This window comes from Electrona antarctica (genome assembly GCF_951216825.1).
Source record: "Electrona antarctica genome assembly, chromosome: 19".
NCBI lineage: Eukaryota > Metazoa > Chordata > Actinopteri > Myctophiformes > Myctophidae > Electrona > Electrona antarctica.
Window position 1 is genome coordinate 30,659,559 of NC_136800.1, and position 19,785 is coordinate 30,679,343.

The window sequence follows — 19,785 nt, forward strand, 5'->3', positions numbered from 1 at the left end:
AAATCAAGAAATCACTTTGGCGTTTCCATTCATAGGAAGAACTTGCGTTAAAATACAACTCTGCCTGGCTGTCAGCCTGTCACTCAAGACGGCCATGGGCCTGCGTAGGCCACGTTGTTCTTTTGCGGTCTGGTTCAAAAGCAGGCGTCAGGCCATGGGTATCCCCAGTTCAAATATGATTATTTTGGGGGGTCACAGCCTGAAAGGTTTGAGAACCTATGGAATATAGTCAAACATTTTCCAAAATGTACTAACACTTTTGGAAATAATCTACAGGCTCACACAATGTTATGTGCTTGCAGATCAGCTATTTTCCCAAACATCTTAAAGTATAAAATAAGGCTTATAGTAAGTGGTTAATGGCGATTACTTGGATGTGATATTGCAACAGCAATTATGGATTCCTAATGTGGTGATATGGTGTGTTACGTTAATGGCATGCCAATATGTGTAGAAGACAAATGGTTTCACATATAGCCTACTTGGCTCTGCAGGCAGATAGAGATAGACCTTTATTGATAACGCTGGGTTGTCATAGCAGCACAGATACAGATACAGGCAGGTGTGCCATTTAGTAAGTAGCAGTGTTACTGACATAGAGTAAAGGCTAAGGACTGGGGGAGAGGACACCATCTTCATTTGGCCTCATCATATAGGTCATGTGTGTGTCACAGAGGAATTTGAAATGAAGTTGGCCACTGTCCCACATACAGACCGCTCTTTGTGCAAAGACTTGGCCAGAGGCTGTGTACGTTTCTCATTACAACCCATAAACAAGCATCGTCAAGCAAGCGGCGTTTAATGCATTTAGCCCAGCCCAGCGCAAGGTAAATCATTTATGGTGCGACACAGTGGAGAAACATGTCATGTGGTACAAATATTGAATATATAAAAAGGAAAACATGCACTATTACACTTTGAACTGACTAAAGCCTGATTTAAAGACTGGTGTTGCGTGCTGTAAATAGCAGATGTACAAGCTCACAACGCATCACGAATGTGACGCGTTGTGAGCTTGTACATCTGCTAGAGAGAGAGAGAGAGAGAGAGAGAGAGAGAGAAAGAGAGAGGGAGAGGAAACACTGACCAGTCATTGCGACACTTAAAAGAGGCCTCTTGCCACAGAGTGTTGAGCTGGGAAAGGGACAGATCTCTCAGCTGGAAGGCTAGATGAAGAAACTGCTGTGACGTCTGTGAACAGATCAGACAACATAAGGCATGGTTCATAACAACATCCAAATGTAGACGTCAAGACGGCGTCGCTTTATTCAATGAATCAAACATTGGATGTCTGCCAAATCGAAACTAGTATGTGAACTAAAACAACCCGACATACATCTGCGAACATTCATTCAGCCCCATTAATCATCTGATCTCCAAAGCATAATGCTTAATTATGCACAACACCGTCATAAGACGAGGTATGAATCAGGCTTTAACCGATCAAAGAGAGTAGGGGGGGTTCTGGGTTTGAGGGGTTGCCAGATTGGGCCCTTTCACACTTCTCCTAGATAAACAGACTTTAATGATGTTTGCCAGATTGGGTTTGACTAAACTCCTGTGTGAGTGAGGAATTAAAAGCATTGGCTCGGGACACAGCGAGGCCACAAGGGAAGTGAAACTGCAACGTGCAAACACGATACACACAGGCCAACGTCTGTCTGGCAGGGGATGGACTACTTGAAGAAAGCCCTTTGGGCTTGTGAAAGGGACTAACACTGTAGATATGTTTCGCCTATAGGCATGAGAAATTCAAAGGTTTGTTGTTTTGAGTATTTCAGACTTGGGGGACCCCCCAAGTCGTAGTGGTGGCCCATTGCAAAATGGCTTAAACAGAAAAGATGATCTACAAGCTCACAACACCTCACACCTCAACACCTCACAATGCGACACATATTATTTAAGCTTGTAGATCAGCACTTTTCTTGATTTTTGAGTTTATCGACTTTAATGTTTGTTTAGGGCACTAAATGGCGACGTAAGACGTCATGAGGCCGATATAAATACAGTGGGTGGGCGCCCCTCACTTCACAGAAGTGTGTGTTTTAAGGGGCGCTAGACCCTCCTATAAACAGCTTTTGTCCCCACACGTCTCAAGATTTGCCATTGACCACGGTAAGAGAATTCCGGTGAAATGTCCGCTAAATTTTGTCCCCGCCAGTCTCCAGTTTTGCTATTGACAATGAACGAAGAAATGACGTCAGAATTCCGCTAAATATGACGTAAATTAAACATCAAAACTAAACTAAATTAAACGCCATTGACATTGAAGGGAAACTTTACATCATATGTAAACGAGCAAATCAGCTAACCAATCACAGGCAACAGGCATTCTGATTGGCCAATGGCCAGTATGAGATGATGCATGATGATGCATGATGATAAGAGCTGATAATTCCGCTAAATATGACGTAAATTAAACATCAAAACATTAAACACCATTGATATTGAAGGGAATTAAATCTAATTTATATAATATAAATAATATATTGAATGTCTTTTTTAAAACATTGTATCATGGTTAAATGATAATAACATAAATTGATGTACGATAACAAGAGCGCCCCTAATTTCACACGGATGTGATTGTTTTGTAATAGACCAGCACTGAACTGAACTGTTTTACATAAGCCTATATGTTATATAGCCCTGGCTGCTGTCCCATTCTGACAACTTGTGATGAAACTTTGAGTCCTATACCTGCTGCTGGTCTGAGGTGAGACCACATAACATCCGGACTGTTTGGCTGGCCTGCTGAGGTGTGGACCCCTTGCCTCTGACTGGCCCTGCACTTCCGTCCTCCTCAAACTGCAGGCCTGTGGGTTTACCTGGACCTGGAGAATCTGACACAGCAAGAAAAGGGAAGAGACTTTTACAGCTGCAACATGGAACTTATTTTTATGAATAAAATATAATTTTAAAGGAGCATTCAGTGATTTGGGTCATTTGGAAAACCACCCAGTCTGCCCCGGTAACAAAATGTGCACATGCACACGCTCTACAGCGGGGGGAAGTGCAACAGCCCCACTCGATCATTGGAGGAAGGCCCCTCTCATCCTGATTGGATGAAGGCTTTGTCACCCGCCACCAAAACTAGGGTTTTTTGACCCCAGGGGCTCATTGGGGACAGGGAGGATGTCCTTATATGGTCAGCACACTCTATAGTAGGGAGGATTATCAAAAAAAAAATAAAAAATAAATAAGTGATATTTGAATGAAGTGAAATCAAGCTAACCCCTAATACAATATCACTAGTATATCTGCAGTGGTCGGAGGTGGTCTATCTACTCTTCCAGTAAGGAATTTAGACCCTGGTGTCAAGTAGGAGACCTACTGGTTGACAGGGAGTACTGCCATGAAGCTCACACCCTGGTGTCAAGTAGGAGACCTACTGGTTGACAGGGAGTACTGCCATGAAGCTCACACCCTGGTGTCAAGTAGGAGACCTACTGGTTGACAGGGAGTACTGCCATGAAGCTCACACCCTGGTGTCAAGTAGGAGACCTGCTGGTTGACAGGGAGTACTGCCATGAAGCTCACACGCGCAACATCTCCCCTGCATGGTCAAGCAGAAAGTTATTCTGAATGAGCGGTGGTCTCCGAGGTGGGAAAACGCTGTCATGAAATTCGAAACGTATGGATTGTCGCTTTAACGTCCAACACTCCAAACCGCCACTGGATCGTACTCCGAATGGGCTGTTAAGATAATACACTTTAGAGTGTAAAGTGCAACAGGGTTGAGGTTTTAATGATTCATTGGTTGGATATGGCACTGCATACTGTGGGGACTGAAAGATTTTGAAGCCATACGTTTTAATGTCTGTCGTTTAATGTCTGTCTCTCTACTGACAGAGAGGAATGATTACATGCAATGATGTTCTACCACAATAAAGATTGCAGAGCATAGTGTCCAATGCAGTGCCCTGTCTACTTCAGATAACTTTATTGACCTTCAACCAGTAATGTCCTACCGGACACCGGGATCTAAATGTCTCAATGGAAGACTAGAGAGACTAAACAATGCAGATGTTATGGTTATATTGCATTAACAAAAAACTAGCTACTGTCCTCAAACAAAAATATATTCATCATAGCCTATAGCCTAATTTATTACTTTCCACTATGCTACCTTGTCACACTGACCGTTGTTCTACCCAAATGTTGGTTGAAATTCTGATAGTTTTGGTGAGCGACCCAGTCAGTATAAATTAGATAGGTATAGGGTGGAAACCTCATATGTCCAAAACTGTTACTTTTCAGGATGCGAATTCAAAAATAGCAAAAGTACCAGATCTACAAGCTCAAAACATGTGTGTACCTACTACTTTTTATGCTTTTGTGTGACGCTGTAGTATGGTCGAATAGGGCATTTATTTATGAAAACAAATAGGCAAAAAGGATACATTATGGACTTATGGAGACAAGAGGTTTCTGTCCGACAGCAACGATATTAGAGTTATACATGCCAGGTAAAGCACACACCATCACACTAACACCAACACACTAACCTAGTCCTGGAGGTGTCCCTGTCTGAGCTAACACCAACACACTAACCTAGTCCTGGAGGTGTCCCTGTCTGAGCTCGGAGCAGGACCAGAGAAGACACTGTTTGTGTCTTCATCACTCCTGTTGCCGCTGACAGCGTTACGATGGAGACAGCTTCTGTACAGTTGACCTCCTCCATGACTGCAGTCCCATGGCGCTGAGCACACTGGATCTTGGACTCCACTGTCTGGGCACAACAGAGACAGCCAAGATCCTGTCATAACGGGTTCATAACATGTCCAAAACTGTTACTTTTCAGGATTCAAAAAGTAGCGGATCTGCTACTTTTTATGCTTTGTGGGATACAAGATAGTACAAGGGTATTGATTTATGAAAAAAATAAAATAACGTTGGAGTATGGAGATAAGAGATTTCTGCCCGTCAACAACAATATAAGAAAAATGATAGCACAATGTGTTGTGAGCTTGTACATTGGCTATTTTCGCAGAATCATACAGATTCAGTATTCTAACTTGCATTTTTTTATAAAAGAAAGGGGCGGGAGGCTCACAGCGTCTTCAGTAAGAAGCGTAGAATGGGGCCAGAAGTCATCCAGTCTGTGCTGCTGACATTGTTTGAGGTCCCGTGTCTTCAACAGCAGGGGCCCTCGCCTCTCGTACCTGCTCATGCAGGTCCCGTACACATCAGTCTGAGGAGGAAGAGAGACAGTGCGAGCTATTTACCCTGCGCACACACTGCATGATGCGGGGGGCATCTATCTTATCTTATCTTAAACTGACTGGAGTCAGCTGGTATGAACAGACCCACTCCTCTCCCTTTTCCGTGACTCTCTGCCTCAACCCTTTATTTATTGTGTGTGTTTTGCACAGTCTTTAGTTTTACACTAAAGACTGTGTAAAACTAAACCGTGACAGATAGGGCTGTCCTCGACAAAATACATTTTTAGTCGACGAATAGTAATATAGTCGATTAGTTAATTACCGATAACTTATTTGCCACATACAGTACAATCACAAACAGCAGAGGGAGCTCCATTTATCACATTCCCCGGCCCGTATCCACCCTCACCTCTTCTGTTACTTCCTGTTGGGCAGACATGTGCGACGTCTGGAGCATGCTCAGTACTGCTCTCTTGATGTTGAGGGCCCACACCTGCTCCCCCTCCTGTGGACAAAGGGCTGTGACCTTTCCCCCCTGCAGGGAGAACTTGAGGCGCGTCCTCTCCAGCGCCTCCCTGGGAAACAAAAACACCAGATGACCCCCCTGACCCGCTTCAAGACAAGACCCCAGACTGTGACAGGGAAGTTGTCTGAACAGAGCATCACATTCATAGGACAATGGTTGTAGCGTTTCCAAATGATTTGAGCTTATACACATAAAACACAGGACAAGACCTGGAATAGACAATAGCATGCATGAAAGTGAAGTGATAGTACAGAAAGTAACAAAAACAAATACACACACAAACATACATTATTATATAGTATATCATTGCTATCAGGCAAACTTTGTATATCCATATTTAAATTTGGATTAAAAAAGAATCTTAAATGAATGCTCTTCTTCATCATACTAATGTGTCACACAAAAGTAGCAATAAGTAGTTAACTGTGTTGGCGTTTCTTTAATATTTAACCAATGTGAAGTATTAATAAGTGCTTTTGACTAAATAATACCGACATTGGATCCATTGGAACACAGGTTCTATTTTCTATTTCCTAAAAACTAACGGTTTTGGACATGAGGTTTCACACACACACACACACACACACACACACACACACACACACACACACACACACACACACACACACACACACACACACACACACACACACACACACACACACACACACACACACACACACACACACACACACACACACCATTTATAACACAGCATTACCTCAAACTCTTCAAGCGCTGCACTGAATGTTCCTTCTGGGGGGAAAGACGCTTTATCTGGGGATTCCTAATCTAAAGAGTAAACAATAAACATACAAGCTCATCACATTTAGTACGTTTTGTATGTTGAGTACTACTACTTCATTGTTTTTTTAACAATTTTGTCCAAAATGCTGACCTGCATCATTAAATGACACTTGGAGATCACATCGATGTCAACCACACAGTCGAGAGCCAGTCCGTTCCGACCAGAGTTGGAGCCGTGCAGAGTCGTGGCTATCGTACTGCTGTACCTGTATGTATATCTCACCCCTTGCTGATAGGAAAGCTCAGGGTAAGGTAACCCTATGGACGCGAATGGATAGAAAACAATCAGAGAAACATGCATGCACTGTAATTCGTAATGTAGCCTACTGTAATATACTGTAATATTGTTGCTGTCGGGCAGAAACCTCATATCTCCTTATTCTAACTTTGTGTTTTTTCGAAAAATATATACCCTGCCAAAGTTGATCATACTACAGCGTCACAGAAAAGCATCAAAAGTAGCTGATCTGCAAGCCTGAAAGGTGGTGCAAAGCAACACGTTTTGAGCTTGTAGATCTGCTGCTTTTGCTGTGTTTGAATACGAATCCTGAACAGTAACAGTTACAGACATTATGAGGTTTCCACCTGACAGTTGTCAGAATTTGTCACAAAACATGCAGTAGTGTAATAATCCTGCAGCTCTCACCGGCACAACTGGAATCACAAAGATGAGGTTCCACCTGAAAGCAATCACTTACTACACGGAAACACAAGTACAGAAATCTTCACAAAATCTTTAAATCGCATGAGATGTTTTAAGTGAATGCTCACAGCCACATCACAATTCTGCTTAGTTCAGTTAATTAATGCCACCTGTTGCATGAACAACTAGCCATAATATCCTCAGTATTCATTTCCATTAATAACTCTGAGACTGTACAAATGAAACCAAATGGACAAATTACATTTGTACAGTCGCAAAGTTAAACTGACACAGGACTTGGCTGTATAATGTTATGTACACTACAAAAAACACTGAAAACTTACCACGTAGAAGAAGAGATGCAAATGAAAGACATGCAAAATGAAGTAATAACAAGGACTTGGCCATGGCTAGCCCGGAGTTATACTGCAGCCCTGGCTGCCTTCAGGATGTCTCCTCCAACATGTAAGGAACTGGTGGTGAAAACCAGGCTCTGTTCACAGCAAGTGAATGACCATGCTTGTATGTGGACTTTCCTCCACCAGTGTGACCCATGCTGCTCACAGCATCCAATCAGGAAATACTTTTCGAGCTGTAGCTACAAACACACTGGGCCAATCACTTGACACAACACTGGACCCCCACTAAAGGGAGGTCCCCCCCTTACTTGAACAGGGAACCACTGACTGAAAGAACACACAAAAAACCCACACATGGTTTGGGAGTTCCACGTTATTGCAGAAACAATCTGGGAGCCCATTCGGTTAAAAAAAATCACACCTGTGTGAACTGAGTGGTGCAAGGTCTTATATAGCCTGATCAGCTGTGGTCTGACGTAATGTCAGTGACCATAGTAACCATGCTCATTTTGAGTGGTGTAAACCACTCCTACAACTGGCTTTGTTAGTTTACGTGTCTGTCCGTACCAAAAAAATGAGCATGGTTGCTATGGTCACCCAGTTCACACGGGTGTGATTTCATTACGTCAGACATTACGTCAGACCACAGCTGATCAGTCTATATAAGACCTTACACCACTCAGTTCACACGGGTGTGATTATTTTTTTGGTACGAACATGTGTACACGGGTACAAAGCCAGTTGTTGGAGTGGTTTGCACAACTCAAAAATGGAAAAATGAAATCCCACTTTGTTTTTGCCTCCTTCCTTTTTTGTGTAGAACCAGGAAATCGGTTTGGGTCCTCCCCTTTACAATTTAGGCATTTAGCAGATGCTCTTAATACAGAGCGACTTACAGTAAGCAAGAAGAACACATGGTAATACATCAAATTCATAAAAAATTGTCATCAAGAATCATGAAGATATTGGGGGTGCCACACTGCCATACCTTTGGTTGCTTTAAAGGCCAGCATCAGTGTTTTGTACTCCAATGGAGGGAGCGGAGAAGGGGAGACGTGAGAATTTTGGCTGGTTGAAGACCAAGTGTGCTGCGGCATTCTGGATCAATTGGAGAGGCTTAAGTGCACATGGAGAGGACAGGCATGATGTTTGGGTTAGTTTTGGGTGAGTCCAACGCTTCATTATGGGGAAGATGGGAAAAGGAGCTGCTGATGTCATCAACCTTCTTCTCGAAGTAGGTGGCAAAAGCATCATGAGAGGGATGAAGGTTGAGTGGTGGGGAGGGGGTTTAAGGAGGGAGGAGAAAGTGGAGAAGAGCTTCCTTGGGTTAGATTTAGAGGTACATGATTGCATTTTGGTGTGGTAGAAAGAGGATTTAGCAGTGGATAGTGAGAGGGAGAAAGCAGAATGGAGTGAAAGTGGGAAAGGTCATCTGGTGTCTTACGCCACTTCCTTTCGGCTGCCTTGAGAGGTGTTCGTTCAGCTCTGAGGGTTTCAGATAACCAGGGAGCCGGTGGACATGGGCCGGTGGTCCACTTCCTCCCGAGTGCTTCTGTGTTAGTTTATTCCTACTAACAACAACAAACACTACATGCTTAAAGGACGGGAACCCCTTTTTTTTGGTGGTTTGAACCTTCTGGACGGGAACTCCTTTTGGGGTTCTTGTTGCAATATAGGCCTATATAGCAGCATAACATTTTTGAAAAATACGTTTTTCAGAAAATTAGGTCAGGATTTAGAAAGCATTTTTAGAATGGCCCTCAGTCCTAAATGGGTTAAGGCAGTTGTGCTGACAGATTCACCTGTTAGCAGAATTTGTCTTGAGAGATCAGAAATCACCTGTAAAGGAGGCTGATGTTCAGTCTATCACGCAGACAACAGTCTTGCATGAACAAACCTCCAAAAGATCCACACACACACACATTACATTACATTACATTACAGTCATTTAGCAGACGCTTTTATCCAAAGCGACTTACAATAAGTGTATTCAACATAGGTAGGGAACAAAAACTACTAATCACCAGAAGTTTTTAGTGCATTTTCTGCAAAAACAAGCAACCAAGAGTATACCTAGCGCTAAGGTAAAAGTGCAATATATCAGCTACCTATTTCCTTAACCAGATGAGACAAAATAGCTAAATCAAATGAGCATGAGCTAAAACAATTAAGTGTATCGACTAAACAAGATCCAATAAACAATACAACAATAGAAAACAAGCGTTCGTACAACTAGTTAACAACAAGTAGGTCAGGCAGAGAGGAAGGGTAGTGTTTCCTGAAGAGGTGGGTTTTCAACCTGCGGCGAAATATGGGCAGTGACTCTGCTGTCCTAACATCAGTGGGGAGTTCATTCCACCACTGTGGGGCCAGAACAGAAAAGAGTCGTGACCGTGTGGATCGGCCAGAAGGACCCTTGAGTGACGAGGCAATCAGTCGCCCCGAGGTGGCAGACCGAAGTGGTCGGGCAGGGGTGTAGGCATCGACCATAGCCCGGAGATAGGAAGGAGCTGTTCCTTTCACTGCCCTATAGGCTAACACCAGGGTTTTGAACTGGATGCGGGCCGCTACGGGGAGCCAGTGTAGAGAACGGAGAAGGATGGTTGTGTGGGAGAACTTGGGGCGGTTGAACACCAGACGAGCCGCAGCTTTCTGAACAAGCTCCAGAGGTCTGATGGCAGATGCCGGAGCACCAGCAAGGAGGGAGTTGCACACACACACACACACACACACACACACACACACACACACACACACACACACACACACACACACACACACACACACACACACACACACACACACACACACACACACACACACACACACACACACACACACACACACACACACACACTTTTTACCTCCTCTATGATGATTTCCTGTTTTTTGCTATATAGAAGTGTATATTTGTACATCTAAATGTTATGATGAATTGAAAATTTTGTTTGTTTGTTTGTTTGAGTTGTACTTGAAATGTACTGTAATTCTGCAAACTGTTAATAAATACTTCAATCAATCAATCAATTTGACGTAATGACCATAGTTAAATAATACTGAATGGCATACAACCTTAAAGAAGCCCTTAAATAAGTCCATTCATAAACTTCAACATCAACAGTGAGAGCACAAGAACAAAGAAACAGTTGGCATAGGTGAGCATGAGCAAAGAGAGACACCTAGTGTCCATGTATGTCCATTTGATTTGAGGAAAAGTGATTTTGACATTATTTTGGTTTATGGTTATTCATAATACAATATATAGTCATAACAAATAGTGTACTTGACTGCAAATTAAATTCCAGGTACAATACAATACTTGAGTGTTTCCACTTTTGATACTTTTACTCCACTATATCTCAGAGGTTAATATCTCAGATACAATTGGACAGCTTTAGCTTAGTTACTATACATATGATAGGTTAATCTATTCAGCAGCATTAAAATCAGCCCCAACTTCACCAGCTTCCATTTTTTTAAGTGGTGATGAATGGATTTCGAATATCCTACAGCAGGTAATTATTAACGCATTACTTAATTCAGTTGCCTCTTCGTCTTCTGTTTATATTTACAGATCATTTCGGTCGGCCTGTTGAATTCTTTGTCGCCATCGCGATAAGGATATCGCCACGGGACGGGTCACGACCCACATGGGCCATGGGTCGTGACCTTAGAGGGTATATATTAATATACTAGGTCGTCGTGACATGGGCTGGCCGGGACTGACTGGGGGTGGGTGGGAGGTGTTGGAGTGGACACATGGCAGGCTGCTTCGGCAGCGTGTTGGATAATTCCTGGTATTCCTAATTCCTGGTTGGCTAATTTCCTGGTATTCCTTCGATTTTTTTTCCTTCTTCTTTTTAATCATGGCCCACATTTTGTCACCCTTATATAACCTTTATTTAACCAGTAAAAACATTGACGCTGAAGTCTCTTTTTCAAGAATGAACTCGCCTACTCCCATGGTTCACATGTTTCAGGGCTAGAACTCGCCAAGAGGCAGATAATAACAGACAGAGCACATGGCAGCCATATAACAGACTAACGAAATGACTCACATGAGTAATAGTATACCTAAATAGCCAGCCTGGTTCTGCAAGTAGGCTATATTTTGATAAGCAAAACGTGTAGGCCTAGTAGTATACTTTTACTTACATTTTGAATGCAGGACTTTTACTTGTAACCGTGTATTTCGACATGTGGTGGTATTGTTACATTTAAGTTAAAGCTACCTGAGTAGCTTAGGCCTACTTCTCTTCGACCAGACCACTGATTGTATGTATGCTCTTCTCTTCTCTTCTCTTCTCTTCTCCTCCCCCATCACGAACCCAACAACCCATGCATGCTGCCTTGCTGGCTGCTGCTATGCCTACCGACCGACTTTCCACCGCGCACGACCCGCCCCGCCCCTGGGGTCCACCACGCCCAGCCCGCAACGTCAGTCGTGCGCTTATGTCGTGCGTGCGTGCGCAGTGGGCGGTGGAAAGTAACTGAGTACATTTACTCAAGTACTGTCTGCACTTTATTTTTCTTGAATATTTCAATTTTGTCAATAGGCTACTGTCTGTACTCTACTAGCTACGTCTCAGATAGGAAATACGTTTACTCCGCTACAATTATTTGTAATTTAGGCTTTGTAGTATATTTTGATTAATATTACAAAACATATAGGCTACAGTACCCATAAGGTATGATTTATCCTTCTTTATTTTTGTAGGCCATTCAAAATGTACTCGAGTAAAAGTACTCGAGTAGTTGCAACTACATTGTGGGTGGTATTGCTATTTTTACTTGCGTAAAAATAAGCTGACTAGCTGAGTACTTCTTCCAGCACTGTTTCGTGCGTGTTTACAGGGGGTGGGCGTAACCCGCAGAGGTCCACGCCCATCCCGCAACGTCAGTCTTGCGTGTTGTACCGGGGGGGCGTAGGGGGTTGACCGGCTTTCACGACAGACACAATGAACTGAACCGTCGTCCGGACGATGTGAAAAAGAAGAAGCTCTCCCCCAACACACACAAGCGCGCATGTGGGACCCGGATCCATCGGCACGTTCTTTTTTATTTTGTTAAGTACTTTTTGCCGTAGAGTTTTGTTCTAATAACTCGATTTTTTCATGACTTTGTGCCGGTGAAGAAGGAGAGGGGACTGAGCGAGGAGGAAAACGGGGTCGGATCATCGTCGAGTTTGATTTAAAAACGAGGTCTGAATCGGGACTAGAACGTATAGCCCCTCCTCGAGATTATAAACAACACCCCCTTTCTTTTTATTGTTTAACCCGAGATTAATAAACCCAACGCGGTCAACAAACGGAAGAATCCAGGTCACAAAACATGTCGATCGCCGCATATTCCGATTATTTCGCCGCGGAGTGTCTGGTGTCGATCTCCAGCGGCCCCGTCCTGCACAGACCCACCCCGCTGGCCCCCACCCAGAGGCCCGCTAGCACGCAGCCTGGGCCGGGCCTCGTCCTCCTGGTGGAGCCCGCTGGGGGGGACTCGATGGGGTCGAACGAGGACAGGGAGGTGCGGGAGACGTTGCTGAGGAGGACCATCATGGAGGAGGACGGGGGGACCAACATGCTGACGGTGGCCGGGATCCTCACCGACCTCCACGGCAGCAAGTTCCGGCCCATGTCGGCCTACTCGGAGAGCAGCAACTCGTCCTCGTGCGGCGGGGAGAGCGGCTACACCACGTTGTCTGACTCGACCTCCACGCCGACCATGACCCCCTCCGCCACGCCGATCCCGTCCGCCGGGGGACAGTGGGGGGCCGCGGGAGGAGGGGGCCCCCGGTCGCCAGTCAAGCGACACCAGTGCACTTTCGACGGCTGCGACAGAGTTTATGGCAAGTCGTCCCACCTGAAGGCGCACATCAGGACCCACACAGGTGAATTGATGACTCGTTTTATATTACAGCTGCTACTCCCGTCAAAAGACGGCGTCGCTTGCCGACAATATACCCAAGCCGATGCGACACGTTGTCGTCCCCGCGGCTTGACGATCTGTCTAGTCGGTATTAAAGCGACCCCCATCGTGTGATGTAGTGTAGCCTAAATTGAGTTTGACGTTTAGTGTTCGGTTTGTTTTATTATCATGGTGGACAAAAGCAACAGCTCCTTTTGGTTGGAAGTTTTCACATAACTTAAACTTTGCCATTAGCTGAAACCCTGTGCAAGTCTACTCTTTGCTTTTATCCTCAATTACAAAAGTGTATTCCTAACAATAGATGTGTGTGTGGGTGGGTTGATCGCGTTTTACCCGCGAGTTGGTACAATAACTGGTGCTCCAACAAAGAGAAAAACTCTCCTCCTGACAAAGAAGTGAAGGAACAAAAGAATGGGGCTGGACGTGAAGGACGGTGACGAACATCTACATCCACACTGCATTTGCATATGAAGTCAACACAAGACCAAAGCTCCTTTTCCGTCGACGTACTTTAGAGTAGGCTAGACTCAGTCCCCTACGACAGCTAGACGGTTATTGAAAGCCAGCCTCTAATATCCGCCTCTACACCAATCAACCAGATCCGCTATAATCAATCAACAATACTTCCGACATTTATTCACGTGTCAAAGTTGCGTTTCTGAGTTGAACGTTTATCGAGTGATTTATCAATGTGTATTTATATGAAATATGGTTCGTGGTGTATTGACCCTGTACTTGACCACCTCATCGTGTACACTAGGAGTCTACTGCATGGTTCAGGCCATTACAGGAGGGGATTAAGAGCAGCAAAGCGGTCTGACTGGGTATCAGGGTATTAAAGAAGCCAAGGGAACGCCCACTAAGGCTCGTAGTATGGCAGGCGGTGGCCTGGCTTTATTATAATGTTCAACAACACAGCCTTAAGCGCACGGCTTGTGTGTCCTGTGGTTTCACTGTCAGATTGAAGATGAGAACTATCTTTATACTTAATAATGTAATAATTTGGTGTAAGATTCTGCTTGCATCATCCTCTACTCCAGATTCTGTCTGTGTGAACACCTCCCCCACCACACCCACCTCTGCTCTGAGGCGACTTAAGGACAAGCTAGCTCTGCCTCTGCTCTGCCAGCAGTCGTATTTCTGTCCTCCATTTGTATGTGAAAATAACAAGCTGATTCATTATATTAACACCACAAACTGATTCAGATATTAACACCTTCAGTCCAGATGAGCTTGATCTCCTTTCACTTCTCTTTTCTTACTTTTCTTTTATTTCTTTTAGCAATGACTGAAAAAATTCTGTGCACCCAAATTTCTCAAATGAAGTGTCATGCTGCAACCAGCAGTGTGTGCTTGTCTCATCAAATCATTATTAAGTTAAGATTATTATCAGTTGTATGCTATAGTGTTTAATGATTGTGTTGTCTGAACACAAACATTAAATGCCATTGACAATGAATGGAGAATTTGTCTGAGCAAATCGGCTTACATACTTAAATGTATGTCGGTGGGAACCCTTTGCCAATAAGGGAGTGGGACCACCATTCTTGATGATGATTAGAGCGCCCCTCACATGCCCAGCTTTGTCTAGCCCCGGTCCCAGCCTTACTCATCTGCAAAGAGACAAGCTCACAACCTAAGGCAGAGAAGCTGTCGGTCCGGAAAACATCCGTCGGATGTATTTCCCCGGATACGATAGTTTTCTGACCAATCACAATCACAAATTATAGCGTCTATACTATAGAGTAGACGCTATAGTGTAGGTCTTGCCCAGTGTGAGCTTTGTCGGTCTGTGTGAACATAAACATTTGCTGATCATTGGCTGATCACCCCATAGTGATGATTTGATTGGCGTAGCAAAGTACATACAGGCCGGAATGACATTTGTGATGATTTGATTGGCTGAGCACGGAATGTGGTGATATATGATGATAAGAGCGCCCCTCACTTCAGGGTTTGTTTTTTTAGAAATGGGAATGGCTGTCAATGAAGACTTATTCAAGATGGCTGCATCATGATATGATATGCATCATCCACATAGTTGTCTCATGGACAAATCATTGAAATGCCACTGTCTTTATTATCCATGAGACAAAGTATAGGAATGCTGTAAATCAAATTAGTTATTATCACCAGACATGTCTGTCTCAAGGAGTTGCACCCCGTGTACACTTTAGAAAAGCTGCTGTTCTTGACATTTGATTATAGCGTAGTTGCATTGCAGTCATTTTTTAACGCCTCTCTCCCTTCTATTGTTCCAGGCGAGAGGCCCTTCCCGTGCACCTGGCCCGACTGTGAGAAGAAGTTCGCCCGCTCCGACGAGCTCGCCCGCCACACCCGCACCCACACGGGAGAGAAGCGCTTCCTGTGCCCGCTGTGCGACAAGCGCTTCATGCGCAGCGACCACCTGATAAAGCACGCCCGTCGCCACCCTGACTTCCAGCCCTCCATGCTGGGACGCAATAAGTCCGCCTGCACCTCCCCCGCCCTCGGGAACCACGGCAACGCCTCCAGCCCGACCATGATGCACCAGTAGGGGGCGGGGCTTGTGTTTTGGGGGTCAGTAGGAGCACATTATGGGTCTGGCGTGGTGTGGGTTCAAGGTAACCAGCTACAATCATATACACTGGCTAGTAGGACTTAGCATCACTGGGGAGGGTTATGCATTTGTATGTGCACACACTCACAGTCTCACACACACAAGGAAATACGTGGGAGCTTGTTGGAGGCATGTAGTTTCATCTCCATCCATCCATATGGTTGAATGACGTGGCGTGTCTGTGGACATGTTCTCCATACAGGCTCTTTTCTCAGAACTATAACTGTAAACACAAACTTGCAGGGATTGTCATTATTTCTGTAAACTGCACATGCATCAGCCAAATGTTTTCTCTTTTCTTTTCTCCCCCTTCTTGTGGTTATTTTTCATAAAAAGGTTATTGGGCTTGATGTTAGATAGTGAGGCGGAGAATGACTAGAAGCTTTTTTTAGCAGCTTTGTTGATTCCATAATACGTTTTTTAGAGGATGCAAACTCCATTTGTTTTTAGTTACTAGGCTATGTTTTGCTTCTTTATTTCGTATTTAACTCATTGATTTATGCAGGTCACGCTTGACATATTGCTTAAAAGTGGATCAAACTTAAATTATAGACTAGCAGTTTGCACACCATCCTCGAGTCTAGATCATTTTATCATCCATGAAATGGTGACACATAATACGCGGTTGTATTATGTCTAATACTGATGCAAATGTATATAAGCTTTAAGCTTTTACTGTAGAAATACCTTGAAATGCTACTAGCAGCAGAAGTTAATACGTGATGAATTGTAGTCCTTATATTGGGGGTGACAGTATATGCTTGATAGGATGACATTGCTTGTGAATGTCAAGTGTGTATGTGTTTACGTTATGTTAGAAACAGAACTGGGTGAAAACGTGTATGCTATGGTCTCTCATATTTGAGTGGTGAAAAGGTGACATGAGGTGAGCTTGATTCAGCCTTCCATGAATATGGAAAAGATTCATATTCATATGGACCTGGCTCAAAACTAGTAAAACATATTTCATATGCATACTCTGCTGCTTTCAGTGCATCATATGAGGTGCCGCAGTATTTGGCACTGAATTTATGACACGTTTATAGCGTTTCCCATAATAATTTTAGCATTTTCTGGTCTAGTTTAGAATAGAAAATGCCATATTGCGTGTATACAAAAGAAGACTGTTGCTTCTCATCCTGTAGGAGTGAAGTTTTGCAAATTAATGTAAAAAATGTAGAAATTAAAGAATCGACTATATCCAGGTATCCATGATCTTCTAAAAACAAAAAGGATGCATGCAAGTTGGAACCTAATTAAGCAAGCCTAAAGAATTTCAGTTATTTCACAGCAAAATACTTACAGGTCCACTTGTACACTCCCAGAGTTTAATTAACTCGAGTATTTGACTGTGAGCAGTCTGTTCGAATTAGATGCATCTAACTAGACCTGGTTATATGGAGAGAAGCTTCTTTTTTGTTGTTACCGTTTGTCCAATTAATGGATATGTTAAATCTTTATCTCAGTGATCAATACTTCAGGTAATGCTTAATTTATACTCCGTCATACGACATGCCGTGAGCTATTTTTCGGCTTGCAACACCATCGTATGACAAAGTATAAATCGGGCTTAACTCAAAGCCTTAACCTAATGTCATACCTACTTTAAACCATGTTTACAGCTTAATCATTTCCACAGCTACGTGCCCCCGTCGTGGGCACGTTACAGATACCCATATGCAATATGGCACTTTTTCTTATAGGTGTTGTTTTAAAAGAAATGTGGTTAAATATGTGTGATAGCTTGCAATGTTATTCTACTTCTGCAAGCAAGCACTGTGGAATTTTGATAATGTCTATCTCATTAACCAATGGTTAGTAAAAAAAACTGACTGCCTTTGTATAAATGCTTTAGGATGCGTGGTAAAAGATTTGGTTGTGTATTTCATTTGGAGTTGATTTTCTTTTGTGTTTAGTCACTCAGGCCAATCTCTACATTTTCACTGTAGTTGATTGTGTGTCACTACCCTTTTTGTTTACTTAAAGTGGAACCTTTAATTTGGTGCTTTCCTAGATCTGTACAAATTGTTTCTTCCACATTAAGATTGAATGGCGTCATGCTAACGTCTTCCTCTTTTGTATCTCAGACCAACAGATAACAGTTTTGTTTTTTTCTTATTTCATTGAATCGCTGTATGGGATGTATACTCACTGTAATGCAATGCTTTGCAATTTGTACACACTAAAATCCTTAGTGTCATGGGTCCATTTGGTTCCACACTTTGGGCTTATTGACACAGAGGATTTTAATGTGCACATTGTACATGTATACACATTCGATTTTCATAAAGGTTGGATCTGTTGATAATAATTGCCGATAGCTGCTGGCAGCTACCTGGAACAAACTCATGGACTGTATAACTGCAAAAGGAACATCTTCCCTTCCTTGGATCTCATTTTGCTGAAGGAAGTGTTTCCTCACTCAGATACTTATCTTGTCAACGCTTTAGTATCACACATAAACTCACACAATAATACTTTACCTCATCCATTTTGTGGAATATCGTCTTCCCTCTGTAAGCTGTCAGCTGCAGTGGTGTCCATATAACATCCATCCAGCCCCTCCCTTTAGATAACCTTCTAAAGCCTTTGAGCCTTGGATTCGAGAATTCTTTCTGTGTTGTATGTTCTTTATTTCCCCCTTTTTTGCTAAATCTACACTTGTTAGTCCAGCCTTTTTTTTTCTTTACTGTATTCTGTTGTGTACTATTTGTCTGTGTCGGAGCAGTGCTGGCATGTTGCATAGACCCATGGCCTCATTTACATGCTGCTCCATTGGCCACCTGTGGAGCGGCACATCTGAATTTCCGCCCCCTGTCGTGTATGGGGGGGGGCTGGGGGGGCTGATGCAAATGCCTAGTCTCCACTGGATGAATCCTGTGGTAACAGCCCCTCTAAAAAACGAAATCAAAGCCCGGCGTGGGGGTTTTGCCAAGTGGTAGACTCATTAGCAACATGTGTCATCTCTTTTACAATGGCTCACTGTTTTAAGGGTTCAAGACACTGAGGACTAAAACTAAATGTAGTGTGACGTGACGACACCTGTGGGTTGTCCGTCCACTTCGGACCTAGGTATAAAAAAAAAAGATGTCAGTCCAAATAATGTTTATGTACCATGAATTCTAGCTTGAGCTGAAAAGGCATTATCCAAAATTTCATTTCTTTCTGCACTGCCAGATTCTTGGAAACAAAACGATCAACCCTCACCACACTAATTCAGATATGCACATTGTACAGAAGAAATGTTTTTAAATTGATGCCTAATTTTTACATTAATAATAATGGATTTGTTTTGAATCCTCTTATCAGAGCTATGGTTAATGCCAGTAGGAGGAACTGTGGAACTAATTTAATACTTGCTGCAATGTGCCGTTTTAAATATTTATCTTTCTCAGGCGTCTTAAGAGTTGAGCGCTGGAATATCACTATTCCCTGTGCGTCACCGAAGTACAAGCAACATGTCCTTTTTTTGTTACGCAGATTAATTTATTACAACTTATCATTTGTGTGGTTTAATTATTCCTTTCATAACTCATTATTTTGTGATATGGAACGCTACAAATATTAAATGGTTCCATTGTTTGCTTGATAAGAAAACCAGTGCTTTTTAAAAAATAAAACAGTCATAAAATCAAGGTGATTGATTGCTTTTTTCTTTTTCCAGGTACAACACTTACTGAATAATACCATGGAGTTTAATTGAATTTACATTACAGCCAACACAATGTCACACCTTGACAGAATACCCAACCGCAGGATAG

General features: G+C 43.1%; 2 protein-coding genes across 2 annotated transcripts; one reads left to right on the forward strand and one right to left on the reverse strand.

The window, feature by feature from the left end:
- Positions 1-2,694: 2,694 nt before the first annotated feature.
- On the reverse strand, positions 2,695-11,821 carry LOC306943111 (vitellogenin-like; the record flags this gene model as incomplete). Its single annotated transcript, XM_079529313.1, has 7 exons — positions 2,695-2,843; positions 4,555-4,732; positions 5,057-5,194; positions 5,575-5,740; positions 6,413-6,483; positions 6,590-6,756; positions 11,752-11,821. 7 exons carry the CDS (start codon positions 11,819-11,821, stop codon positions 2,695-2,697), a joined length of 939 nt encoding a protein of 312 aa, XP_079385439.1.
- Positions 11,822-12,364: 543 nt separating this feature from the next.
- LOC306912561 (Krueppel-like factor 9) lies at positions 12,365-19,668 on the forward strand. The gene is made up of 2 exons (XM_079488891.1): positions 12,365-13,387; positions 15,687-19,668. Exons 1-2 carry the CDS (start codon positions 12,832-12,834, stop codon positions 15,959-15,961), a joined length of 831 nt encoding a protein of 276 aa, XP_079345017.1. The 5' UTR covers positions 12,365-12,831; the 3' UTR covers positions 15,962-19,668.
- Positions 19,669-19,785: the final 117 nt, after the last annotated feature.